The 26789-nt window shown below is 44.1% G+C and overlaps 1 protein-coding gene across 34 annotated transcripts in view; it reads right to left on the bottom strand.

Annotated features, from left to right (window-relative positions):
- Window positions 1-26789, bottom strand: part of DLG2 (discs large MAGUK scaffold protein 2) — an 877737-nt gene that overhangs the window by 254864 nt on the left and 596084 nt on the right. For all 34 annotated transcript variants that reach the window (XM_083609628.1, XM_083609598.1, XM_083609629.1 and 31 more), the window contains one exon: window positions 14822-14872. In XM_083609628.1, the coding sequence (XP_083465754.1) occupies window positions 14822-14872 (51 nt within the window). The remainder of the gene's footprint in view (window positions 1-14821; window positions 14873-26789) is intronic.

Below are 26789 nucleotides of genomic sequence, written 5' to 3'. Positions count from 1 at the left end.
AGTGAGCACTCAGGGCTGATTTCCTTCAGAATGGAGAGGTTTGATCTTCTTGCAGTCTATGGGACTCTCAAGAATCTCCTCCAACACCATAATTCAAAAGCATCAATTCTTTGGCGATTAGCCTTCTTTATGGTCCAGGATTTTATTACCACACTATGATTTTGAGTACTACATACTCAACTTAAAACAAACCTGTTTTTCCAGATACCTCTGCTACAGAATTAGGGTAAACAGATGTTGGCATCTATAGCAGATCTACCTGTGGATTTACTAGCCTACTGTTTCCATTCACCAATGATGGCAATATAAAAGGTTTATTAAACATTAAATGCACAGTCACATTAAACTACTGTGAAGTTTCATGCCAAGAACAAAATAAATACTTATGTGCTGTACTCAGAAAGATAGCTGCACTGCTGGAGAAAGCAGAAATCACAAAAAAAAAACAGTGGATCCAAACTCGAGGAGCAGAACTGTGGAAAATGGAAATTGATGCACTGCTAAGTATAGCAAGAGAACAGTCAAGATAGATGAGTGCATTTTACGAGGTCATTTTCATTTGTACTACTGGCTATCTGTTAAAACTGTTTAAAAACAGTTTCTCTCCACTCCCACAAAAACATTGTTTTCTACATGGGTGCTATTTCTTCAAATCTGCATCTTTGTGCACTCGTAATTATGTATTTTTTATCTTTCAATGAAGAACATATATAGAATCATAGAATTGTAGAGTTGGAAAGGATCCTAAGAGTCATCTGCTCCAGTGCAATGCAGGAATTTAAGCTAAAGCATCCATGACAGATGGCCATCCAACCTCTGCTTAAAAATCTCCATGGAAGGAGAGACCACAACCTCCCGAGGGATGACTGTTCCTGTCTCAAACAGCTCTTACTGTCAAAAAGTTCTTCCTGATGTTTAGTGAGAATCTCCTTTCTTGCAATTTGAAGCACTTGGATCAAGCCCCACCCACCAAAGCAGGAGAAAACAAGCTTGTACTGTCTTTTATGTGACAGCCCTTAAGATTTTGGAAGATGGCTATCATATCTCCTCTTAGTCTCCTCTTTTCCAGGCTAAACATACCCAGCTCCTTCAACCGTTCCTCATAAGGCTTGTTTTCCAGACCCTTGATCATCTTAGCTGCCCTCCTCTGCGCATGTTCCAACTTGTCAACATCCTTCTTAAATGGTGGTGCCCAGGATGTTAAAAAGATAAAGGACCCCTGACAGTTAAGTCCAGTCGCAAACAACTCTGGGGTTGCGGGACTAATCTCGCTTTACTGGCCGAGGGAGCCGCCGTTTGTCTGCAGACAGTTTTTCTGGGTCATGTGGCCAGCATGACTAAGCCGCTTCTGGGGAAACCAGACCAGTGCACAAAAACACCATTTACCTTCCCGCCGGAGCGGTACCTATTTATCTACTTGCACTTTGACATGCTTTTGAACTGCTAGGTTGGCAGGAGCAGGGACAGATCAACGGGAGCTAGAGGACTTCCGGGTTAGCGCCATCGGCGAATGGCGGAGTTCCTCTGACCGGAGGAACTGGCTCCGTGGAAACTGGGTCTCCGTGGAAACTGGGCGAAGGTGGGGACCCGCTAGAAATCCCAGGTGGAGGAAGCCTGGGAACGTGGGGTTCGGCAGGGCACCAGGAGCGCCTCCCCTACTTGCGGGGAACCCCATTTTGGGGCTCCGGAGCGAAGTGGGGTGACCGGTGCGGTGCTGCGAACTGATTGCTACTTTCACGGAGGGAAGCCGCATAGCCATTGCCGGAGAGCGCTGACTTTTTCCTGTGGACAATTGGACTCTAAACAAGTACCTGTGAGTAGAAACGGAAAATTGGATCAAGAAACACTCTAATTTGGCATCGAAGCGGGAAGGTTTAAAACAGGAAGTCCGCCTTCCGCTTTTTGTAAATAGACTGAAGCAAAAACCTTCTAAGCTAATAGCCTGGAAAGTCATTTGTAAAGGTCGAAATCTTCTTCATTTATAACCACTAAAACCCCCTTGGAAGCAGGAGAAAAGGGGGGGGGGAATTTTGACTGTTCAAGCCTGCAGGAGAAAGAGTAAAAGAAAAGTAAGTTTCCACCGTCTCAAACCTGGGAACGGGGTGTCAGAGACAGAAATTGTCGGAGACGTTCAGTGACTGTGAATGGAACATTTTGACAGATAGGTAAAAAAGAGAAACAAACTGATTCCAATCTTGCCTTTTGCATCCTAAAGAAACAAAATATTTGAAAAATGAAAGTAACTTTCTTTTGTTGGATATGTTTTAAAAAGATGGACACAAATAGAAATTGTCTCCTCTAGAGGGAGCTTGTTAAATTGTTGCTGCAGTCCACTAGGGGACTTTACAGCTGCGAGATTAAGATCGTGGGACCAGTCCTCTGACCTTGAATAAAAATGTGCTGGGAGGAAGTCTTGGTGCTGGCTTTTTGTAAAACAAATGCTTTGCTGGAACATTTGCATGAGAAGATGGATCTGATGAATGAGAAGTTGGACTTGATGACTGTTGTAATCAGTAAATGTGGACAAACAGGGAATACTGACACAGAAATCATACAGGGACCAACTCAGGAAACTGGTTCGACTGGGCAAGTGCAAGGGCAGATGATCATGGAGGAGGTGGCGGCTGCACCTCAAGTAATACAAATGGAGAGATCCGAGGCCCTGCAGGAGCATAAGCCGCTGTTTTTGAAGATTGAATTTGGAGTGGGCCAGGGGGAGCCTGGAGCTGAGGAGGCTCTTAACTTTGGAGGGACTTTGAAATATGCTGTTAATTATTTTTTGGATCACATTGATGACTGCGGGGAGTGGGACTGTGGGGAATGGGCTGGTCTGATGAGGGGAGATGGAAATAACTATCGGCTGGAATCCCCCAGAGATCTACTCCTCAAGGAGAAAGGAAAGAAATTAAGAAAGAGACCAACAAAAGACAAGGAAAAGTGCAAGTATAAACAAGAAGAAGAAAATCTGCAGAAGGGGCATGGAAGAGACTTAAGGGCCTCGGACATAAGATCACCAGGTTGATGGACTGGATGGAATGGACAGTAAGGACTGACATAACCCGAGACCAGGAAGAAGGGATGTTGGATGAAAATTAGAAGAAAGTCTATAAAGAAAAATTTTTATTTTGGGAATTAGTGTAAAATTAATGAATATTAGGGGAAATGTTGGAATGAAACTATCTGGCTTTAGTAGAAATGATATAAGGGGTTATGTATAAATATTAAGTTTTATGTTTTAAGGTATTTTATGGTAAGATAAGGTTAAACAAATTAAGGCAAATTGAATAACAGAATATGGTGAAAGATGGAAAGGATTTGCTGAGTTAATTAATAGGTTAGACTGTCAAGATAAATTATTCAAATAAAAATTGAGAAAGATGGAAAGAATTTGCTGAAATAACTAATTAAGCTAGAATACAAAAAGGGAGCTGTGAGGAGGTCAAGGAAATAAGCAAATGAAAGATGTAATATGGGATTTGTATTTTTCTTTTTTGTTGTGGTGTTGTATTGGCTTTTATGTATTTCTTCTTCTTTTTGTTTTTTTTCCTTCTCTTTTCTGTACTGTTGAAACTCTGAATAAATATCATTAAAAACAAAACAAAACAAAAACGGGAGCTCACCCCATCGCGGGGATTCGAACCGCCAACCTTCCGATCGGCAAGCCCAAGGCTCAGTGGTTTAGACCACAGTGCCACCCGCATCCCATGCCCAGAATGTTATATAGGTATAAAAACATCTTCACAAAAACCATTCACATTGCTGCCTTACAAAAATATTTGGTAAAAACCTACACTGTTTTAGTCTGTTATTGACTCCACACTTAATTCTTACACTTCCCAATCTGCACAGTACAGAAAACTTCCTGGCCCATTGAGTAAGCATGTAAGTGGAGCTCTACCGCAGCAAATCAACAGCCCATCTAGTACAGCACCATTAAATGGTTGTTTAGTGGAGGCAGCAAGGGAATAAAGAAATCGTACTGCTGTAATGCGCTCTCCATGGGGCTATCTTTGAAGGTGACCTGGAAACTACAACTAATCCAGAATGTGGCAGCTAGACTGGCGACCGGGAGCAGCCACCGAGACCATATAACACTGGTCCTGAAAGACCTACATTGACTCCCAGTATGTTTCCGAGAACAATTCAAAGTGTTGGTGCTCACTTTTAAAGCCCTAAATGGCCTCCGTCCAGTATACCTGAAGGAGGGTCTCCACCCCCACCGTTCTGCCCGGACACTGAAGTCCAGCGCCAAAGGCCTTCTGGTGGTTCCCTGACTGCGAGAAGTGAAGGGAACCAGGCAGAGGGCCTTCTTGGTAGTGGCGCCCTGTGTAGCGCCCTCCCTTCAGATGTCAAGGAAATAAACAACTATATGACTTTTAGAAGACATCTGAAGGCAGCCCTGTTTAGGGAAGTTTTTAATGTTTGATCTTTTATTGTGTTTTCAATATCCTGTTGGAAGCTACCCAGAGTTGCTGGGGAGGCCCGGGAGGCAGATGGGCGGGGTATAAGTAATAAATTATTATTATTATTATTATTATTATTATTATTATTATTATCATCATCATCATCATCATCCACTTGGTTCCAATGGTAAAGACCAAAGGGAAAGGAGGGACTGGGTTAGCTGCCCCTCTGCCTTCCTGCTCAGAGTGTGAAGTTTCACTCCCCTCTCCATGCCCTTGAGAAAGAACTTGTGTATTCAGCTGCCAATTCCCCACCCCGGCAAAAAGCAAACGGGAGAAAATTAGATATAAAAGAAGTTTCGGGATAATTGCGCGCAGCAGCAGAACCAACAATATCTGCTTCGGTAAACGTAACCTGGAAAATTACCGCAGCATCTTTAATTGTAACCTTTAAATCTCCCAGGCTCTTTGCAGAGCGTTCTCAGAAAAGCCCCAAAAGCATCAAGGAAAAAGGACAGAGCCGCTTACGCCAATTAGCATCTGCGTTACCAGCTACTTTTGATAATTGCAACTAATGTGGGGTTTCTGAGGGAGGAGGGGGAAAGGGAAGGAAAGAGCTTGAGAACTCTGAAAGTGACTGAATCAGCCACAGCTCCCACAGATGTGCCCAGGTCTGAAATGCCAAAAGTAAAAGGCAGTTCCAAAAGCCATCTGTCGAAAGTTCTGTCAAGATCCACCCAGCTGGTGCTTAGCAAATCCATGCAGGGGGAAAAAGCAAGTTTTCAGATACTAGATGATAATATTTAAGGGAGGCGTATGCTGATAAGGCAAGATACTGAGCCTAATGGGAAGGGTTAGGAGCACCGTCAGATCCTAGATGCCAGGATGGGTCTCAAACTGGGACTCTAAGCAGCAAGGATCTGGGGCCTTGCTGATGGCAGGAGCACATTTTTGTGCTTTCAGTGCTGAACTGCATTTTTCAGAGGTGCCATCTAGGCCTGACTACCTGAACTTTGAACTTAGCTAGCTGACCCTGAGAACTGATCCAATTCTACCAGGCCTAAGTGGAGCATTATCCAGTCACTGCAATTTGCTTTGTTGTGAAAGGACCCCTGACAGGCTAAGCTCCATCTCCTTTCCTTCAGTCACCTTGGAACTAACACACCTACCTGCTATGACCTTGGGGACAGATTCGTCTTCTTCAGGGGATGAGGTCAGGGATTCACAGGGGCTGGGGCTGCCCCAGAAGCACTTTAAGTACTTTTGCAAGAAGAGTCCAGTAGCCTTGTTACCCTCCTCTGACTCTGAGGACTCTACCTTACAAGTCCCAGTTCAACCAGAGTCTCCCCAGCTCCACTGATGCACAGTCTACAGGAGAAAGTTGGATCCCTTTAAATCAAGAGGCAATAGCTCAGTGGTAGAACACCTGCCTTGCATGCAGAAGGTCTCAGGTTCAATCCCCAGGTAGAGTTGGGACTTTTCCAGCATTGCAAGGGAGTTGGACTAGATGATTCTTGGGATCCCTTCCAACTTTACAATTCCATAAAAGTGGAGTTACATACAGAACAGAGCTATTTGTTGTTGTTGTTTAGTCATTTAGTCGTGTCCGACTCTTCGTGACCCCCTGGACCAGAGCACACCAGGCACTCCTGTTTTCCACTGCCTCCCGCAGTTTGGTCAGACTCATGCTGGTAGCTTCGAGAACACTGTCCAACCTTCTTGTCCTCTGTCGTCCCCTTCTCCTTGTGCCCTCCATCTTTCCCAACATCAGGGTCTTTCCCAGGGAGTCTTCTCTTCTCATGAGGTGCCCAAAGTATTGGAGCCTCAGCTTCACGATCTGTCCTTCCAATGAGCACTCAGGGCTAATTTCCTTCAGAATGGACCGGTTTCATCTTCTTGCAGTCCATGGGACTCTCAAGAGTCTCCTCCAGCACCACAGTTCAAAAGCATCAATTCTTCGGCGATCAGCCTTCTTTATGGTCCAGCTCTCACTTCCATACATCACTACTGGGAAAACCATGGCTTTTACTATACAGACCTTTGTTGGCAAGGTGATGTCTCTGCTTTTTAAGGTGCTGTCTAGGTTTGCCATCGCCTTTCTCCCAAGGAGCAGGCGTCTTTTAATTTCGTGACTGCTGTCACCATCTGCAGTGATCATGGAGCCCAAGAAAGTAAAATCTCTCACTGCCTCCATTTCTTCCCCTTCTATTTGCCAGGAGGTGATGGGCCCAGTGGCCATGATCTTCGTTTTTTTGATGTTGAGCTTCAGACCATATTTTGCGCTCTCCTCTTTCACCCTCATTAAAAGGTTCTTTAATTCTTCCTCACTTTCTGCCATCAAGGTTGTGTCATCTGCATATCTGAGGTTGTTGATATTTCTTCCGGCAATCTTAATTCCGGCTTGGGATTCATCCAGCCCAGCCTTTCGCATGATGAATTCTGCATATAAGTTAAATAAGCAGGGAGACAATATACAGCCTTGCCGTACTCCTTTCCCAATTTTGAACCTATCAGTTGTTCCATATCCAGTTCTAACTGTAGCTTCTTGTCCCACATAGAGATTTCTCAGGAGACAGATGAGGTGATCAGGCACTCCCATTTCTTTAACAGAGCTATAGGTCCACTCAAAGTCTTAATCTGAGCCCAACAGCTACTTCTGAAGCAACATCTGAGCTCAGCTTTCATGCAGTCCTCAGTGTGAGTCCTCCATGGAGCTGTCCAGGGTACTGTCATCTCAGCTGAGGCTCACATCAGAACACAGCCCTGGACTGCACTACTTATTGGGTCTAAATTTTGGAGGGCCCTGATCAAGTTGCCTTCTGTGCTCTGTTGATAGTCATTGCTCCCCCTTACTGCAAGTAATTGGCTTACTTGTTTGGAGGTGGTGGACAAATATAGAAGCGGTGCTGAGCAAAGATCTGGGCCACATGCCCAAACCAGCCAACCCCACATTGTTACCTGTATTTTTAAATTTCAAAATACGTCATCAAAAGCTTCCGAAGCAGTATACAAAATATGAGGTCTGGGGACAGGCGTGGCATAATTAGGGTGCCAGTGAGTTCCAGTGTGTAGTGTGAAGCTCTGCTCATTTGCAGATGACACCAAACTTGAAGGAGTAGCTAATACTGCTGAAGACAGAAACAGGATTCAAGATGACCTGAACAGATTGGAGAACTGGACCCAAACCAACAAAATGAATTTCAGCAGGGACAAAGATAAGGTTCTGCACAAATATAAAATTAACCTAGCCTGCCAGCAGTACATGTGAAAAGGATCTAGTGGTCTTAGTAGAGCACAAGCTTAATGTAAGTCAACAGTATGATGCAGCAGCAAAAAAGGCTAATGCTATTCTTGGCTGCGTCAACTGCAGTATAGTGTCCCAATCAATGGAAGTAATAGTCCCACTCTATTCTGCCTTGGTCAGACCATACATGGAGTACTGTGTCTAGTTCTGGGCAACACAATTTAACAAGGATATTGACAAGCTGGAACATGTGCAGAGTAGGGCAACCAAGATAATCAAGGGTCTGGAAACCAAGCTTCATCCAGTGTCTGGGAAACAAATGGGGAGAATGCTGTTGCCCTCAGCTCCTGCTTTTTGGCTTCCCATGGTTGACCACTGTGAGAGGATGCTGGACTAGATGGTCCTTGGGTCTGATCCAGCAGGGCTTAGGTTTGGGGAAACAGTGCATGATGTAATGAAGTAAGGCAAAGTCTAGGTTGAGGCAAGGGAAGTATTTAAAGATTAATTAGTACCTTGGACAGCTCAGGCTGGAGACATAGTAAGAGCTGAACTTGAATGTTGTTTCAGCAACCGGCAACTTCTCCATCTACACAGCCAGCTCCGCCTTCCATTAGAGGGGCCTCTTTAAACCAAGGGACCCGGTCTGCTTTACATCTATCAGTTCCAACAGTGTGAAGGAGACTTTGATTGAAATTTAGGTTTTCATCTCAAGCCCACGGAGGCAGAGAAGGGAAGCCCTTTGGGCTACACATAATGGTCTCCTCTTACACTAGTTCTTCTGAAGTAGTAGAGACACCTGTGGCTGATCCCAAAGGCAATTCCCTCTCCCACTTTATATCTCCAGCTTCAGAGCCAGAAGATGGAAAGTATGACCCAGGGTGATGATAATATTAGACTTTATTTTTTCCAAGAATATACAAGCTCTTTAAAAGACACACAGGCTCCACATACTTATGAAAGTTTTTCATTAGGCCAATGCATCTGTTTCTTAAAGGCTAGTAACAGTGTCATCATCACAAAGAATAATGTGCAATGGTCATAGGCATTTCTGGCTATGAATTATTTGGGCATTTCTAGTTGTTCTTCGTTAATTGGAGCATTAAAAAGTCACTGAGCAGCACACATGCCTCCCAGGGAAATATTTTTGAATGCCACATTATTTTTAATAGATGTGTAAAGTTATCAATTTACGTAGTAAGAAGGCCAACATGATTTGTGTCAACAGTTGCAGCTTGACCTACCATAGATAATTGATTATGCAGGTTATAATCCCCACCATTAAATTTTTCATGATGCTTGATAAGCATTTGCTCACACCCTTCTATTACTTAGCTGAAAAGCACAGTGGTTAGAAGCAAGGGAGAGAATATCACTTTTACAATTCTGGGGTCTGGAGAGAGGCATTGCTGTGAGTAGCTGTCAGTAGAAAAGCAACTATATCTCGTAGTAAATGAAGGATCACAAAAGATCCTTTTGCACTGAGGAGGAAAGTCTTCCCCAATCACAGGTATATTGTGGTCAAAAGACCGAAGAACCATCCCATATGGAGCTGGACTATATTTAAAGCCTATATTTCTGACATATCCGGATTTCTGGTCCAAATGCAAGCATCAGTTGCTCTGTGCCTTATGTGGGAAGCTTTTTCACCCTTAGGGCATTTGGGCCTCATGCCTGATGTTCCCCATACTTGCTTTATGCTATGATCTTCAGAAATGTCAAGGTTGGATGAGCAACCACAAAGTCTCAATTCAGAAATTTCAGGCAGCAGGACCTCAGTTTGCATGGTGGAAGAGAATTGTGAATTTCTTCCCATGCCCATGCAGATAACATATTTGGTGAATCAGTTGCTTCATGTGAATGTCCAATCAAAGAGAAATCGGATTTGCATGATTCTTTGCACTAAATTTGTTTGGTTTTTTTTTTTCTAACGGGGGCGGGGGTGGGTGTTAATATGAACTGCCCCTCCATGCCTGAGTTTGATCTGTAATGCTTGGGGGAAATGTGGAAGAGACTCACCCACCAAACACTAGAGAAACCTCTGGGCTGGCTCCTTGAACCTTTCACTTTTCTCTCCTAGGACAAGTCATGACTAACATTATAGTCAAGTTTCTTCAAGGACCTAGTATGGTTTCAAAGGTAGAGGTGCTTCAGAAGTACATATTTCAGGATTGTGGGATTCAAGAAGCATTTCAGCTGTCACACATGTTATTCTTCATGCTGGCAAATAAGTTTTCCACTTATTCAGAGGAGCTGAAATGTACAATTCATTCCATTCCTATTTAAAACCTCTGTATTCTACCTTTCTACCTTTTAAAAAGGCAGCCACAGTGGCCATAAAATCTTTAGAATACAAAACCGTAATTGGGTTAATCCAACATAAAACCAGAACAGAATAATAAACCACAGCACTATTTTTTTAAAATAAATATTCACACACTTCTTGATAGTTTTTGGGAAGAGGAATGCTTTGACCTCTTTCCTTAAGGAAATGAGGGCAAATGCCAGATGGAACTCTCTGACGGGGTTCCATAATCTAAGGGACACCACTAAAAAGGCCCTATTTCTGTTGTTTACCAATGTGGCCACAGAAGAAGATGGAACATGAAGTAGGTCCCTCAGTTGATGACTGAATCCAGCCTTCATTCGGATGTTTCTGACTACAAGTATTATCAGCCACAGCCTACCACTGTCACACAGATGGAAGTTGTAGTCCAAAACATCTGAAGAGCACCAGTTGGGGAAGGCTGACCTGAACAATGAAGCAGGTTCATAATGTGTGTGAATTTATTTTGTTTGTTTCTGTAAATGAGTAAGCCTGAGCGCTCTCTCTCTCTCTCTCTCTCTCTCTCTCTCTCTCTCTCTTTCCTCGGACTTTATGCACCAGCAATGAAAGAAATCAGTGTTATAAATCTATACGAACATTATTGACTTTTGCCTATCTAATAATCTTTCTGTTCCATTGAAGATTTCTGGTAAATGTCACAGAGATAAATAAACACATGATGACAATGCCCAATCTTGCATTGCCTGGATTGTTCATCCCCTCTGAGCCCTGTGAAGTATTCCAGATTAGCAAAGAAATATGCATAATTTCCGCTCCTGGGTAGCTGTAAATGTTATCACTTTGATGTAATTGATTATCAGTTGCTTTATTCCTTCTGGGTTTTTTTCTTCCTCTATTACACAAAAGCCACCCCTCCTTTTCTGGGTTAGTTAGCAAGCTGCATCCTGTCTTAGTTGTATAAGAGCAAAGCTACACACACGGAAGATATTTTTTCCCACACCAGGAAACCAGACGCAGCTTTCATAATTTGATGTTTTTTGTGCTCCTCCTTTGTCTTGGGCCAAAATATAGTTATGGCTCCCATCAGAACTAGAGTTTTCCCATTCCGGAAGGTAGTTTTCCCCTGTGCTGTTGGCTTGGGGCTGTCGCTCTCAACCAGGAACACAAGAAGTGTTTGGGGGAAAGGAAGGTGCCATTATCCACATGATAATCTCAGTGGCGAGTTCAAGAAAGAAGCTACGTCTATATTCCATTCTAATTTCCATCAGCCCTAGGAACTGAGATAAGCAGAAGCAGCCTGTAATTTGGACTGAGTTTATTAGAAACCTTGTGCCTGATCGCTGAAGGCTCAGATGGATGGGCTAGAGTTTGTCCCAGTGCCAGATTCCATAATCATAGGATTGTGGAATTTTAGAGTTGGAAGACACCCAAAGCGTCATCTAGTTCAATCCTCAATGCAGGAATCACAGCTAAGGAAACAGCATGGAACATTTACCCAGCTGATGTTAAATGGTAGTCTAATGCCCCTATTAGTGCAGAAATAGTAAAAATGGTACCCTTGGAGGAGCCTTGCTAAAGTCACTGTGCTTGAATGCCATCCTCTGAGGTCCTTGGCTAGACAGTTGAACTAGCTAGGCGTGCTTCCTCAAATACCATTCATGGCATCCATAATTTCAGCTCCGTAATTTCAGACATTCACCAAATGCCCATGAGATGGTCAATGTTCTCTTGTGATTTCTCTCTCTTAGGCATCCCTTGTAACACACATGCCATCTCTTCCTGTTCTCTTCCACAGAATTTTGACTTTCTTCCACTACCACCCAAGAGACTGTGACGTTTTATCTGATAATGTGCAGAAATAAAGCAGGAGATCTTGGCAGAGTGCTTGGCAGGTGGTAATAAACTGCAATGCCCCCAAGCACTCTTAACCCGTATTCTGTAAAGTAAGCCACAACTCTGATCCAGCCCCAGTAATAAAGGTGCTCTAAAAAAGAATTGCAGTGTGGAATGACTTGCATTATATATTTACACTGCAATGACTTACCCTTTCTATTATTATGGGACAGAATCCATTGCGAGGGACAATCGTCATCATTTATTTGTATGCCTCCTTTCCATAGTCAAACCAAATTTCGTTTCTCGCAAGGGGGAAAGTATCATGGTGGCATAAAGATGCTATAGTCAGGAATTGTGCTAAGGAACAATTCCATCGTCCAAGGAAGAGAATTTACACTGAAGAACCAATGCATGCCTAGTTAGGATGTCTTCCACTCAACAACCATCCATTCATTCGTTATTGCATTTTTCTTTCACCCTTCCTCGGAGGAGCTCAGGGTGGCACACATGGTTTCCCCTCTACATTTTAGCCTCCAAACAACTCTGTGAGTTAGGTTAGGCTGAGATAGGTGACTGGCACAAGGCCACACTGAGAATTTCATGGGCTGAGCAGGGATTTGAGTCTCCCCAGTCTATGAATTTCAGTACCAAACATACACATGTTGCCTTAGTATTAAAAATATCACCTTCAACATCTTCATGAACTACTCCTGTAGCTACTGACAATATGCATCCAATCAATATGTTCATCTTTCGTCTCATTCATGTAACTTGACATATTGGCAGAGTTCAAATAAGAAGGAGACGTCAGAGGTCAGCATTCCGTTTCTCTGATTTTCTATTTCAAAGCCGCAATTGGCTGAGATTTATCTGCAAAAATACTTGGGTGCTAGAGGTCCACATATCTTTTGGGAACACACAAGCCAAAAGCAGCCAGGAAACACAAGGTGTATTTAAACAAAAAACCTGTCAGGGGTCTCATGTGATCCAGCCTGTAGAATCCTGTTCTTAGCTTAGTCTATTAAAGGCTTTTAGGGGAATTTTATTTCACTTCATTGGCTTTACACACATTCTCTCTCAAAGGCAGGCGCTTCATACAACTTGGACAATAGCAGCAACAAAACTCTTTAGGTATAGTTTTGCTTTCCTTAATGGTTCTCTTTGGAGAAGCTTTCTTCAGCATACAGAACAAAAATAATGTGGTAACTTGATGGTCAATCCTGTATTATTGTAAGAAAACCATCTATTTTAGTTCTGAACTGAGTGTCCAGAGTCTTCTGGGGTCAAGGTATTTAAACCTGTGCATTCCTCCTTTATTTTATTGATTACACTCAGGTTTTAAATCACCCCTTACAATGAAGAAAAGGGAATATGTGGTGCGGTTGCTCTATGTTGCCATGAAAGGGAAGTGCAATGGTGAGTTGAGGTGCCTGGCTTAGAGCACTGCTGCTGAGACACTGTTGCCACCACTGAGCAGGCAGATTGCTTGCTTCTCTATCATGGGAATGTGATGGAAGCCAAGCAGTGGCATAGAATCATAAATTGTAGATGTGGAAGGACCCCAAGGGTCATCTAGTCAAACCCCCAGCAATGCAGGAATCTCAACAAGATCATACATGACAGGTGGCCATCCAATCTCTGCTTAAAAACCTCTAAGGAAGGAGAGCCCACCACCTCCCAAGGGAGTCTACTGTCAAACTGCTGTCAGAAAGTTCTTCTCATTTCTTGTAATCTGAATCCATTGGTTGGGTACTAGCCTCCGGAGCAGGAGAAAACAAGCTTGCTCCATCCTCCATGTGGCAGCCCTTTAGATATTTCTAGATGGCTATCCTATCTCCTCTCAGTCTCCTCTTTTCCAGGCTATATATATACAGCTCCCTCAACCATTCCTCATGACATTCAGGTGCAACACTGCAGGTGGCAGTCATTCATAGCTTTCTCCTCCGTTAATTTGCCTACAAAACAGAAGAACATCTAGAAGGTGGAAAACAGCACAGACTGCACTATTGCCACCGAAAAAGACTCTGAAGTGTCGGGACTCTGACACACATTCAAATGTCTACAGACAATTCAAATGTCTACAGCCATTCAATTCAAATGTCTACATTCAAATGTCTACAGCCTGCCACACATTCAAATGTCTACAGACAATTGTGCTCATCATGTGGTTATTGCAGGTAAAAGACCCTAAAGCATGGCCTAGCTCCATTGCCATCACAGCTATTTCCTAAACAAGAGTAATGCATGAATAGGGCTTAAATGTCACCAGGTCCTTGTATCCATTGTACCCAAGAAAGGAGACATGGAAGGGAAGATCAGCCTTGTCCCAATCAGGCAGCCATACTTGTATACAATTAATCACTTACTTCTCTTACCATCAATCTGATCTCCTTCTCTCCCTTTCCCCACCGCTCCCCTTTGCACGCCTTCTGTCTTTTCAGTTTGTAAGCCAGAGTGTTTATGTACTGCAGCATTCCCCAACCTGGTGTTCTCCAGTTGTTGTTGGACTACATATCCCATCAGCCCTAGCCAGCATGGTCAGTGGTCAGGGATAGTGGGAGTTGGAGTCCAATGATAACTGGAAGAAACCATGTTGGGGAAGGCTGATGTGCAACTTTTGCCACCAGCCAGTATATTGACTGATATGAGAAGCTTTGGGAGATAGTATTTGCCCCAAACCAGGATAATAATGAAACATATTCAAGTTTTATAAATAAACATACTGGGAATAAAATCTAAAGCAGAAACTATGTGAGGAAACATTTCATAATACTTAAGACTACAATATGAGTTGTCAAGTTTTGTTCTTTTATACTTCTAAAAGAATTCTGCTAAAATCTGCAACATAATAGAAGTTCGAACAGCCTAGCAAGATTTTCAGGACTTTAGCTCCATCAGCAGTCATGATGAATGGGATTTTCATATAAATATGTAAAGGGAATTCCACTCCAAATACTTAAGTTGAAAATGAAGGATTATATCACAATTAATTGCTTTATTTGTGTTGCTAACAAAGTCATCTGGCCTCTGAAGTGCGAAGAACAATTCACTTACCCTTTCCAATGTAATTTCTTCAAATTCATATTCAATCTCTGTTCCATTGACCTAGAAAATAATGATGATATAAGAGAGAAATCTATTAATACCTGTGGGAGATAAGGAAGGAAATCCCTGCTTTTATACAAGGACAAGTGTTCTTTCAGCTGTGATGAAACACAGTGTTTCCAAATGAAAAAAGTCGGTAATACTTCTTCAACTGGAATAAATGTGGAATGCCATGCATGGAAGAACTGAATAGTAGTATGCCAAGGAAAAAAATTGCTCCATTTAAGAGCTGACTGGCAAAGACTTGCAATATTCTGTTGCTCTAACACATAGGAAAAGAAGAGTTTTGCAGGGCTCTCCAGATACCCCTCCCCCCCCATGTGGTGGGAGGAGAAATAAGTTACCAGATTCTTTTGAACAATGTCTTCAAGGAAATATTTTGAGCTTCATTTTAATTTAGATCCTCTTTCATTTATTTCCCCCCCCCCCAACTGCTTTGGGGAAAAAATGCACCATTTACAACATTATATCCAACTGAGTTCTGCACATAGTAAGAGGCCCACTGAAATCAGTCAGCATGGCCAAGTGGAAAGCCATTCATTTCAATGGATTTGCTACTTAGAAACAACCCATTGTGAGTCGAGGACCCGCCACCCGCACAGGAGTATAATAAGACACAAAGACACATTGTTTTAGGTTAATGGGCAAAATTAGGCCACAACTTTTATTGGTTACAGCATGTGAGTAGTATTGGCTTAGGCACTGGATGAAACAGCAATACACGACTCCACCCCGCTCAGCCGGGAGTCATATCAGGGTTAACAACCAATGGGAGGAGTTTGTTGATGCAAATACAACTGGAAGCTCCCCCGTGACATCACTGGGGTTGTACCATGGCCCTAGCCACCAGCAGGGCATCAGAAAGGATCCACGACTGCCGGATTCCTTTAATGGAATATCCAAAAGAGGAGGGGTAGATGATGGCCCATACCCAATCCTCCAACACAGCACACATATTCCAATGCCTAACCGCCAACACCAGAAAGCTGTGATGAATTGCTACGAGGTAAGCGAAAAAACCAAGAGGCTGGTGTCAATTTGCCAAATGGATAAAAAAGTCCTACCAGGCCCTTTGGGCAATCAACTGAAGTCCATAGCAAGGTCAATACGCAAATGAAGCTGACCTAAGAGGGAGAGAGGGCGGGAGATCCGAAGGAAGCAGGAACAGACTGGGAGCTGAGCACTGCCGCGGCTGTTTAAATGCAGCTAGCCCCGCCCACCAGCTGGCCCTATTGGTCAGCTGGAAGGCTTGGCTGCGGCAGCAGAAGCAATCAGGAGCAGGGAGCCAATTACGCCACCCTGTCCCTGAGGAAAGCTGCTCCCGTTCACAACCCCTCCCCTCTGGGAGGAGGAGAGGCCTTGCCATTTGCATGCTACACATAAACATCACACAGATTGGTTCTCATTTAAAAAGAAAGAAACGCATGCCCCCTTTTCTCAAAGCATCTTTACTATGTCATGAAATCATTTCCAACCTTTCCAAAGATATCTCAAGTCAGTTGGCTTCATTCTTACTACCACAGCAACCAAAACCATCCTCAGCTCCCTGCAAGTAGCTCCCTGGCCTGTCACAGGGCTAAGTAAATGAAACATGCCTATACTTCCTTTCCTAACAGTTTGCAAAAGGCAATACAGTGGTACCTCGGGTTACAGACGCTTCAGGTTACAGACCTCGCTAACCCAGAAATAGTACCTCGGGTTAAGAACTTTGCTTCAGGATGAGAACAGAAATCGTGCGGCGGCAGCGGGAGGCCCCATTAGCTAAAGTGGTGCTTCAGGTTAAGAACAGTTTCAGGTTAATAACAGACCTCCAGAATGAATTAAGTTCTTAACTCGAGGTACCACTGTAGTCAGCAGCTGCCAAACCATACTATCACAGCACAACACAAGTTGGGAGGAACTACTTTGAGATAAGCAGCTTAAGGATAGTGGCCCACACTGAGTAGATATGTGGGGAAATGCTTGCTTTGGCACAGCAGTGAAGCATTAAAACTAATGACACATGGGAACGGGACAAGTTTAGCTGGTTGCCCTTAGAGCTCTCGAGTCTCTTCTTCTGCATAGAGGAGATTACAATATGAGACCCTTCCCCAAAGTGAGGCACCCTTTGCTGACTCAGAATTTGCATAGCACGGTGTGACTCATATCATCTTGCCAACTTCATCTGAAAATAACTATGGGCTGTATCCAACATTCTCTGTCTGCTTAGCGCAAGAGCTCTTGAGCTAGCAGACAGGTGAATTTTAACATTGTGCAGCGGAGAAATCCAATACAACAGTTGAACTGTGGGAAATGAGACCGGCAATAGATTGCACAGTCTACGGTGCAACATAGTTACTAGCAACCTGCTTATTATGCATTGTTTGGTGCAACAGCATCCCACTTGCGCAAAACATTTCACCAGCGAAACAAGTATATAAAGTCACTTTAAGTTAGCACTACAATGGATCCCACCCTATGGGTAGTATTCAGTGCCAGTCCTACTTGGAGTAGACACACTGAAGTTAATAGATATGGCTAACTTAGGCTCTTTTGAATTATGGTGCTGGAGGAGACTCTGGAGTCCCATGGACTGCAAGAAGATCAAACCTCTCCATTCTTAAGGAAATCAGCCCTGAGTGCTCACTGGAAGGACAGATCATGAAGCTGAGGCTCCAATACTTTGGCCACCTCATGAGAAGAGAAGACTCCCTGGAAAAGACCCTGATGTTGGGAAAGATGAAGGGCACAAGGAGAAGGGGACGACAGAGGACGAGATGGTTGGACAGTGTTCTCGAAGCTACCAGCATGAGTTTGACCAAACTGCGGGAGGCAGTGGAAGACAGGAGTGCCTGGTGTGCTCTGGTCCAGGGGGTCACCTGCAGAGTTTTGATAAACTAAAAAATAGAGTGCGAGACTGGCTCCATTATTACCAAATAATGGAGGCATACAATTTGGATAAAAAAATTGGCTTCCAGGTGGAAAAATCAAAATTGGAAACAGAACTGTTAGATCCCAAAACTAAGAACTTGTCAAGAATGTATAACTTGCTGTTGAAATGGAACACCCAGGATGAAACGGTGAAATCTGCTATGATTAAATGGGCACAAGATGTTGGACACAACATTATGATGGCTGACTGGGAACAGTTATGGACCACAGGTATGAAGTTTACGGCATGTAATGCCTTAAGAGAGAATCTAATGAAAATGATCTACAGGTGGTACATGACACCAGTCAAGCTTGCAAAAATTTACCATGTGCCCGATAATAAATGCTGGAAATGTAATGAGACGGAAGGTGGACATGCCCAAGGATTAAGACTTTCTGGGAGATGATTTATAATGAAATGAAAAAGGTATTTAAATATACCTTCCTGAAGAAACCAGAGGCCTTTTTCCTGGGCATGGTCGGCCAATTGGTGCCAAAGAAGGATACAACTTTCTTTATGTATGCCACAACAGCAGCAAGAATACTTACTGCAAAGTACTGGAAGACACAAGATCAACCCACCCGGGAAGAATGGCAGATGAAGGTGATGGACTACATGGAATTGGTGGAAATTGTTACGATAATGAAGCAATGCTGCTGCAAAGTCCTAGCTTGAAAAGTAAACATGATGGAAATGTTTGGACTGCCCGTGGGAAAAAGAGGGACAGTCATTTCACAGTGCGAAGCACCGGAATTAGCTCAGAGTGTAATATGAGCTCTTCCGTTTATTCCTGTCCGGGATGTACAGGAAGTGTTTGTCTCAACACTGCTGGAGTTTGGAGAGAGCAGTCATGTTTTTTGTAACGCTGCAAAGACAGAAATAAAAGCATGTAAATACGTTTCTGTCTATCTCTTTCCCCTGCCTGGGGAAGAGGGTGTGTGTTCTTCTCACGTTTGAGAAGAATCGCCGATCGAGACCTTGCCTGCGCCTGCTGGGGAATGCAGCCAGGGAGGTCAACAGGGAATCAAGCCGGGTGCCTGGGACTGCTGCCAGCTTCTCAAGAGAAGGGCTTGTTGTCTAAAGGCCAGCAGTGCTGGAGCCAACAAGATTTCAAAGGGAACAGAGTTCTAGAGTCAGGGTGCCACCACAAAAAAGGCCTGGTTGTGTGTCACAGCTAACCATGTAGTTCCTAGCAGAGAAATATTAAGGAGGGCCTCTCTAAAGGTCTTCAATTCATAGGCAGCCACATACAAGGAGAGAACTCCTCCCCAAGTACAGTCATACCTCAGCTCCCAAACACTTTCGGAGTCGAGCGTTCCAGCTCCCGAACAATCAAAAACCGGAAGTGAGTGTTCCAGTTTTCGAACGTTCTTTTGGAAGTTGAACGTCTGACAGGGCTTCTGCGGCTTCCGATTGGCTGCAGGAGTTTCCTGCAGCCAATCAGAAGCAGCATTTTGGTTACTGAACGTTTCAGAAGTCGAACAGACTTCCAGAATGGATTCCATTCGGCTTCAGAGGTACAACTGTATTTAGATCCTAGGTCATTCGGGGATTTCTGTGCAATTTGTAAAACCTTGAATTCAGACCAGAAATGAATTGGCATATGGCTATGTCTCCGCCACAGGTAATTTGCCTTTCAAGAAGAAGCCACAGTTCATCTCTTGAAGTCTCCCACACATTTGCAGGGTCTTGTATGCGTTGGGGAGGGGGGTCCTTTCAGAAGAGCCCCAGCTTACAAACCTCATTTGTGCACAGATCACACCATGGAGTCCTTTGGACCTAAGCCAACCACTTTAATATCCAGCTTAGATTTTTATCCAACAGGAATGAATCAATCTCTCTTTTTTAGAGAAAAGAAAAGATCCAAAAGCCTCCATTAAGAATTGCAGCTTCCATCTAAGCGACCAAGAAAAACAAATAAATCATAGCGAGGAAAGGAAAGGTACACAAATGTATTCAGCAACATGCTGTTCTCATTTCCTCCTACTGAGATTCCTAATATTTGCTCTTTTCACCTGCCTCAATTTGCAAAGCACAGTACAAATTGTTAAACATTTTTTTAAAAAAAAACCAGAACATTCGTACAACAACCTTCTGGTTTTGTAAACTCTTAAAGCATGAATATTAAGCAGTACGCAAGTATTCTGAGGTTACCTTGCTTTCTTGCCTTATGGTAATCTACATTACCATATTTTTTACTGTCTTTTCCAGTGCAATTTTACCATTTTACTGTCTTCTCCAGCCTAAGACAACCCTTCTGCCTGTTCCAGGACCACTGTGTTTATTTTAGATCTTTGTGGCAGGTGGAAAGTCCAGCCTAGATCTCTAGCTAACAAACGCCACTCCGTAAGGCTTTTCTTTGCTTCACTGTGTAGAGTCAGGTTGCCTTTGCGTTACTATTAATGCAGCAAAAACGAGCGAGGAAAGAATAGCAGAAGGAATTTCTTTTAGGAAACCATCTGGGGGGGGGGGAGGTGTATGATGATTATCCAAACTAGTCTTCAAGTTAACATGAGATCTAACCATAGGTGTGGGCTGAGATTTAGAAATAACCTGTTTGAGCCCCCTGGGAGCTAAGACCAATGGGAGTTCCAAGACATCTCTTTGCTGTGGACAGAGCTAGGGGCAGTATTTTAAATAATAATAACAACAACAACAACATTGTTGCAGGGGAGGATAGAAGGTTCCAGCTGATGGAACGTTAGAAGCTGCATTATACTGAGCCAAACTGTTGGTCCACCTAGCTCAGTATTGTCTACACCGATTGGCAGAGGCTGTGTTGGGTTTCAGGCAGGGGACCATTCCTGCCCTACTTGGAGATGACAGAGATCAAACCTTCTGTGGCCTTCTGCATTCCAAACTTCCCAGCTCCCAAACAACTAAAAGTCTGGTAGTTGTTGTTCTTTTTGACATCAGGTGGGAGGGTGTTCCACAGGGTGGGTGCCACTACCGAGAAGGTCCTCTGCCTGGTTCCCTGTAACTTGGCTTCTTGCAGTGAGGGAACCGCCAGAAGACCCTGGGCACTGGACCTCAGTATCCGGGCAGAATGATGGGGGTGGAGACACTCCTTCAGGTATACTGGACCGAGGCCATTTAGGGCGCTCATCTCCCTTTATTGGCCAAGGGAGCCGACGTACAGCTTCTGGGTCATGTGGCCAGCATGACTGGCAAACCAGAGCAGCACACGGAAACACCATTTACCTTCCCGCCAGAACGGTAGCTATTTATCTACTTGCACTTTGATGTGCTTTCGAACTGCTAGGTTGGCAGGAGCAGGGACCGAGCAACGGGAGCTCACCCCATTGCGGGGATTTGAACCGCCGACCTTCTGATCAGCAAGTCCTAGGCTCTGTGGTTTAACCCACAGCGCCACCTACGTCAAAATGGTGCAGTCAAATGGTGAACCCAGATATTTCAGGGAAATTTCTCCTGGCTTCCCACCTGTCCCACAAAAGCAATCAAAAACACATTTTGTTTTATTTTTGCCAGGCAGCCGAAAGTGGGAGTCAAATGGTCCCAAAAACGTGAAGAGGGAATTTTGGTCCACCATTACTTTAGATAATGTCTTGTGCCCAGAGAGATGGCCTTCCTGGTGGTGGCACCCCACTTATGTGATGCTTTCCTCTAGCAAGGCTTACTCGGTGCTTCCACTTTTGGTATTCTCAGTGCCTGGCAAAGATGTGTATTCTTTAAATGCACCTAGGCAACTTTAAGTTTTCGTTGCTTTTCAGCTGCTGCCATTATGACTCAGGGATGTACATTTCTGAAATAAAACTAAGCTTCTGATGCATCATCGTATCTGCTGGTTTTAAAGTACTGGTGCTGTTTTATTTATTTGCACATTTTATTGCAAGATAATTTTTTTTTAAAAAAAGCAACAATGACCTTGCATACCTTCGTGAAAGGCTCTATGAACAGTATTATGAAAATATGCTTTTTCTGTGCAAGGAGGTGAAAGAGTGGCAGCAACTAGTGATGGCTGGTGCCTATTGGGACTGGCAGAGTGGCAGGCAGGGAGGCTGACTGTAGGTGGAGCTAAACCTAATTATAGTTTGGCCTCCTTCCTCTTCCCTGCAGTGGTCCAGAATGACAACTGCGAAGCTAAGGCGGTGGCAGCTGACAGACAGTTCCCACATCCTGGACTTGATGTAAGTAATAAGATAGATAAGCTGGGGCTGGCTGCAGGCAGGCTCAAGTTGGTGGGGGCAGCGCCCCATTCACCTCCAGCTCAAGAGTGTGTTGATGACTGTTGCTGGCAGAAAACTGCAGAGTTCAAGGCTTTGCCACGAGGCCACATACAGATTTCTAGCCATTAATCCTTCATTATCAGGTGGAGTATATTAAAGTAGGGTGAAAACAAACAGTTACATTTCACTCCGGGTTTAACATTCTCCACTGTCTCCACAAAGCATAAAAAACTACCTTACGGAAGCTGTCTGGGATCACGTTTACCTTCCAATCAAGTCAATCTTCTGTAGAAAATTATCGGATCAAGTATTCATGAGACAAAGTTAATTTGCACTACCCACAGAGAGATTCGTTTCTCCTAGCTGGTTGTGAGACGACAGACGTGCCTTGTTTGATGGAGTGCAGATTACAATTCGAGCCGGATGCCAGGTGTTTTTCATTAGCTGGATGCACTATGGTCAATGAATCCCTCTATAATGCAAAATACGGCCAGAGAGAGAGGAGAATCTAAACCGCAATCCAGGCTTGGCCAATGCAGATGGCAAAAATCTACATAAGTCATCTGATGTATGCATACTTTAATTGGGGGTGAATGGATCAGGCCGATGGGGGCTCTTTCACCAGGCTATAGCCCTCCGAAAGAGAATGTCAAGCATTTTTTAATAATATGCCCCTAATCTCAAAGCCACATGTGGATTTACAAAAGTTTGTGGAGGCATAATGGTCAGTTTTCTGTTCTCTGGCCAATCTGGTATCTGCATCACTTAGCCAGAGGCAAGTCAAGCAAATGGTGTAACAATGGCTTTTTCCCCAGCCGGAACTCAGCACCTCTTAGGTAGGCGCCATTGCCATTCTAAGAGAACAAGAGAGGCATTCATTGTGAGCTCCAGCACCTCTTTTTCTAAAAAAATAGCACTGGGTATAATTATGGTGCTGGAGGAGACTCTTGAGAGTCCCATGGACTGCAAGAAGATCAAACCTATCTATTCTTAAGGAAATCAGCCCTGAGTGCTCACTGGAAGGACAGATCCTGAAGCTGAGACTCCAGTACTTTGGCCACCTCATGAGAAGAGAAGACTTCTGGGAAATGACCCTGATGTTGGGAAAGATGGAGGGCACAAGGAGAAGGGGACGAAAGAGGACGAGATGGTTGGACAGTGTTCTCGAAGCTACCAACATGAGTTTGACCAAACTGCGGGAGGCAGTGGAAAACAGGAGTGCCTGGCGTGCTCTGGTCCATGGGGTCACGAAGAGTCGGACACAACTAAATGACTAAACAACAACAACAATAAGCACACCACGTGGTCTTCTGCTAGCTGGACTGAGACACTGGGAAGAAACTCCTGTGTTTCCTGAGCAAAAGACAATATAGGAGGCAGGGAGGATACATTTAGCATTGTCAGATGATGGAATCCTGTGCAAAATAAATTCCAATACTCATATGAGCAACAACAACATGGAGATGATGCAGGCTATTGCAGCCTTTGACTATGAACTAACTGCTAGAGGATAATTCATTTTCTGCCATTCAAGCTGCCCATCAAATGTATTTCCACAATTTACTCTCAGCGAGCTAAAGCTCCTCTCAAGTCAGTGAACCCAGAAACGAGGCTAATTAACTAGTCCTTTTATGATTTGCAGCAACCCTCTGCTATAAAGAACTGCCGATCATATGAAAGGGGCCCTGTCCTTTCACCATTTCAAATGAAAGGACAAATTCACAATTGGCCAGACGGTGCAATATTGAAAAAGGTTTGCAGACACTACTCAATGTCAAACAGCGGCCAACTTTAAAACTGAGGGCTTCAAACCATCGCACTCACATCTTATTCTGAAATGTCCAAGATTCAGAGCAGATGCAAAGCTAAGAAGCTTTGTAGGATAGCAAAGACTCGAATCAGTGCTTAAAAGGAGGAAGAGACAATCAACTTACATACCAACACATGCACCGTTGGCCCATCAGGTTGCTGTTGTTTTTTGTTAAGGTTTCTTTTTGTTAAAGTTTTGAAAAGGTTCTTAGGGAAGCTGAGATTTTGAGCAGGGAGAGAAAAGGGCGTGCAGACAATTAAAAGCAGTGGGGAGGGGATGGTTTGGAGTAGAAACACTGAAGGGCAGGCGTCAAATCACCCTTTCCTGCTGCCATTTTTTATTTAATAAAGTTTTGTGGCAATGGCTTCTTTTTTTACATATAAGAAATTTAAGCACATAAAATATTTGGACCTAAATCCAGCTATGCCCTTTAATTCACAAATGGGCTTCCTGATCCAGTGGAAGAGGAGATAAGGCATTTTTCATCTGTTCCCCCTGGAGCACGAGGAAACCTGTTCCACTCTGTTGTGGGGGTGACATTTGTGGGGAGGGGTAATAGTGAGAACTGATGAAAACATGCCCCCCTTTTCTGTTAGTGAAGGCCTCTACAGTCGTACCTCAGGTTAAGTACTTAATTTGTTCCGGAGGTCCGTTCTTAACCTGAAACTGTTCTTAACCTGAAGCACCACTTTAGCTAATGGGGCCTCCTGCTGCCACCACGCTGCCGGAGCACGATTTCTGTTCTCATCCTGAAGCAAAGTTCTTAACCTGAAGCACTATTTCTGGTTAGTGGAGTCTGTAACCTGAAGCGTATGTAACCCGAGGTACCACTGTATTAGATCAAGGCCTCTGCCACAAGCATAAGGAATCTCTGAGCAACATTTACTGAAACTTGCATTTTCATTTTCTTGTGGTTCATGTTCTCTAAGAAGGAGTTAAAAGAGCTGCTCTGGTTGAGAGAGTAAAATGCTTCCAGATTCCTGACGCCATTTTTTCCACTCCTTCCCGACTCATGTGATTATTAGTGGCCTTGCCAGTACCTTTACTATCCTCTATTCCTTTGCCTTTATCAGCAACTGGATGTACAGGCATAATACTCATTACTATGCCACAAAGAGATCTTGGTTTCTGCAGATAAATGGCTGTTGAAAGTGTGACAGTAGGCTAATCCAAGACACGGGTGGCACTGTGGTCAAAACCACAGAGCCTAGGGCTTGCCGATCAGAAGGTCGGTGGTTCGAACCCCGCGATGGGGTGAGCTCCCGTTGCTCGGTCCCTGCTCCTGCCAACCTAGCAGTTCGACAGCACGTCAAAGTGCAAGTAGATAAATAGGTACCGCTCCAGCGGGAAGGTAAACGGCGTTTCCGTGCACTGCTCTGGTTCGCCAGAAGCAGCTTAGTCATGCTGGCCACATGACCCGGAAGCTGTCTGCGGACAAACGCCGGCTCCCTCGGCCTATAGAGCGAGATGAGCGCCGCAACCCCACAGTCGTCCACGACTGGACTTAACAGTCAGGGGTGCCTTTACCTTTAGGCCAATCTAATCCCCTGTCCCTTGTCATTTAGTACGTAGCCACTGCTACAACCACCCCAGTCAGACTCAGAAAGAGCCAAGCTCTGTGCAGCAAAGTTTTAGGCTATGGAGGATCAAAGTTAAATTGCTGCCCAGAAGGATGAGAGGAGCTAGAGGCAAATGCATTGCCCAAATCAGGCAAAGTCCAAGGCAGCTATCAGCCAATGGGGACAGAAACTTGGATCTCTGGTATTCTGAGGTGCAAGTTAAGGCTGTATAAGGTCTGGTGGGTCAAGATTGGTCCTTGGAGTCAGATGACTGAATGTTTAGAAAGGCTGGTACTGCAGCCCCATGGCATCCATGAGGTTCAAAACACTGCCCGCGAGACTTCCTGCATAAACAGAGCATTGCTGATACAGGAGCCCAATGCTGGGAGTTCTAGTTCAAGCCCTCCCTGATCCCCCAACACCTCCATTTCCAGACACGATCACGTGGGCTGAAGCTTTCAAGGTGGCTTAGGGCCTGCCAGATATTGTTAGACTACAGCTCCCCTCATGGCTGGGGTGGATGGGAACTGCAGTCCAACAATATCTGGAAGTCACCAAGTTGAAGGGGGCTGGCATAGTTCTCTTGCATCCTAGGCTGGGAAACTACCAGTTTGGCAAAGGTAAGCTCAGCTCCTCCACTCCTGGAAAGAGAAGCCCATCGTTTGGGCACGGCCAGAGTCTTGTGGTCCAGCCAGCTAAGAACATAAGATAAGCCCTGCTGGATCAGACTGATCTAGTTCTGCATGCAAGTGTCTGACACTCACTTAAATCCCAAATGTTCAGAAATCTGCTTTATGGTAGCCAGTGTAAGAATTCTCAACATCTCCCCACAAGCTGGAAAGCAGTATGAAGGTGGCAACATTACCCTTCCTCAACAGAATATATGCCAGGATTTCAGGGTACCTCCTTCCCACCCATAACCCCCAATTTTGCCATTTTACCAGAGATTGGCTCCTTGCAGAATGTCAAGGATGGCACTTTCCCCTATAATCTTAATTAAGAAGCTAAATTTTGACAGGAAGTTTCGTGTGTGTGTTTTTAGCATCCATAATTACAGATGCTTGAGGCAGGTATAAACACCACGCCAATGCAGGAACAAAAAGAGAATTTCATCTAAGTATAAACTGGGAGCTTTCATCACAAGAAGGCATTAAAAGAATTTTATCAACCCATTGCATCTTAATTGAAATGATCATTTATTCATATGAATAATGCAACTGAATAATGAGGGATGGATCTGAACATTTCTTTAAAATCTGCCTGAGGCAAAACTTTCTTATCTCCCCACACATCATGAATAGCAGAGCTGTTGGGATGGATTAGCCAACAAGCTAAATATGCTATAAAAGCAGCTCCCCAAACAATATGGGATCTTTCCTTACTGCCAAGAATTGATAGGTTAGTAGGGAGAAAGAACATTTTAGGCCATAGGTAGGGATTGGTGAATCTG

Source organism: Podarcis filfolensis (genome assembly GCF_964270895.1).
Source record: "Podarcis filfolensis genome assembly, chromosome: 4".
NCBI classification, from domain to species: Eukaryota; Metazoa; Chordata; class Lepidosauria; order Squamata; family Lacertidae; genus Podarcis; species Podarcis filfolensis.
Note: the sequence above shows the minus strand (reverse complement) of the source record. Positions and strands in the feature narration are given on the sequence as shown.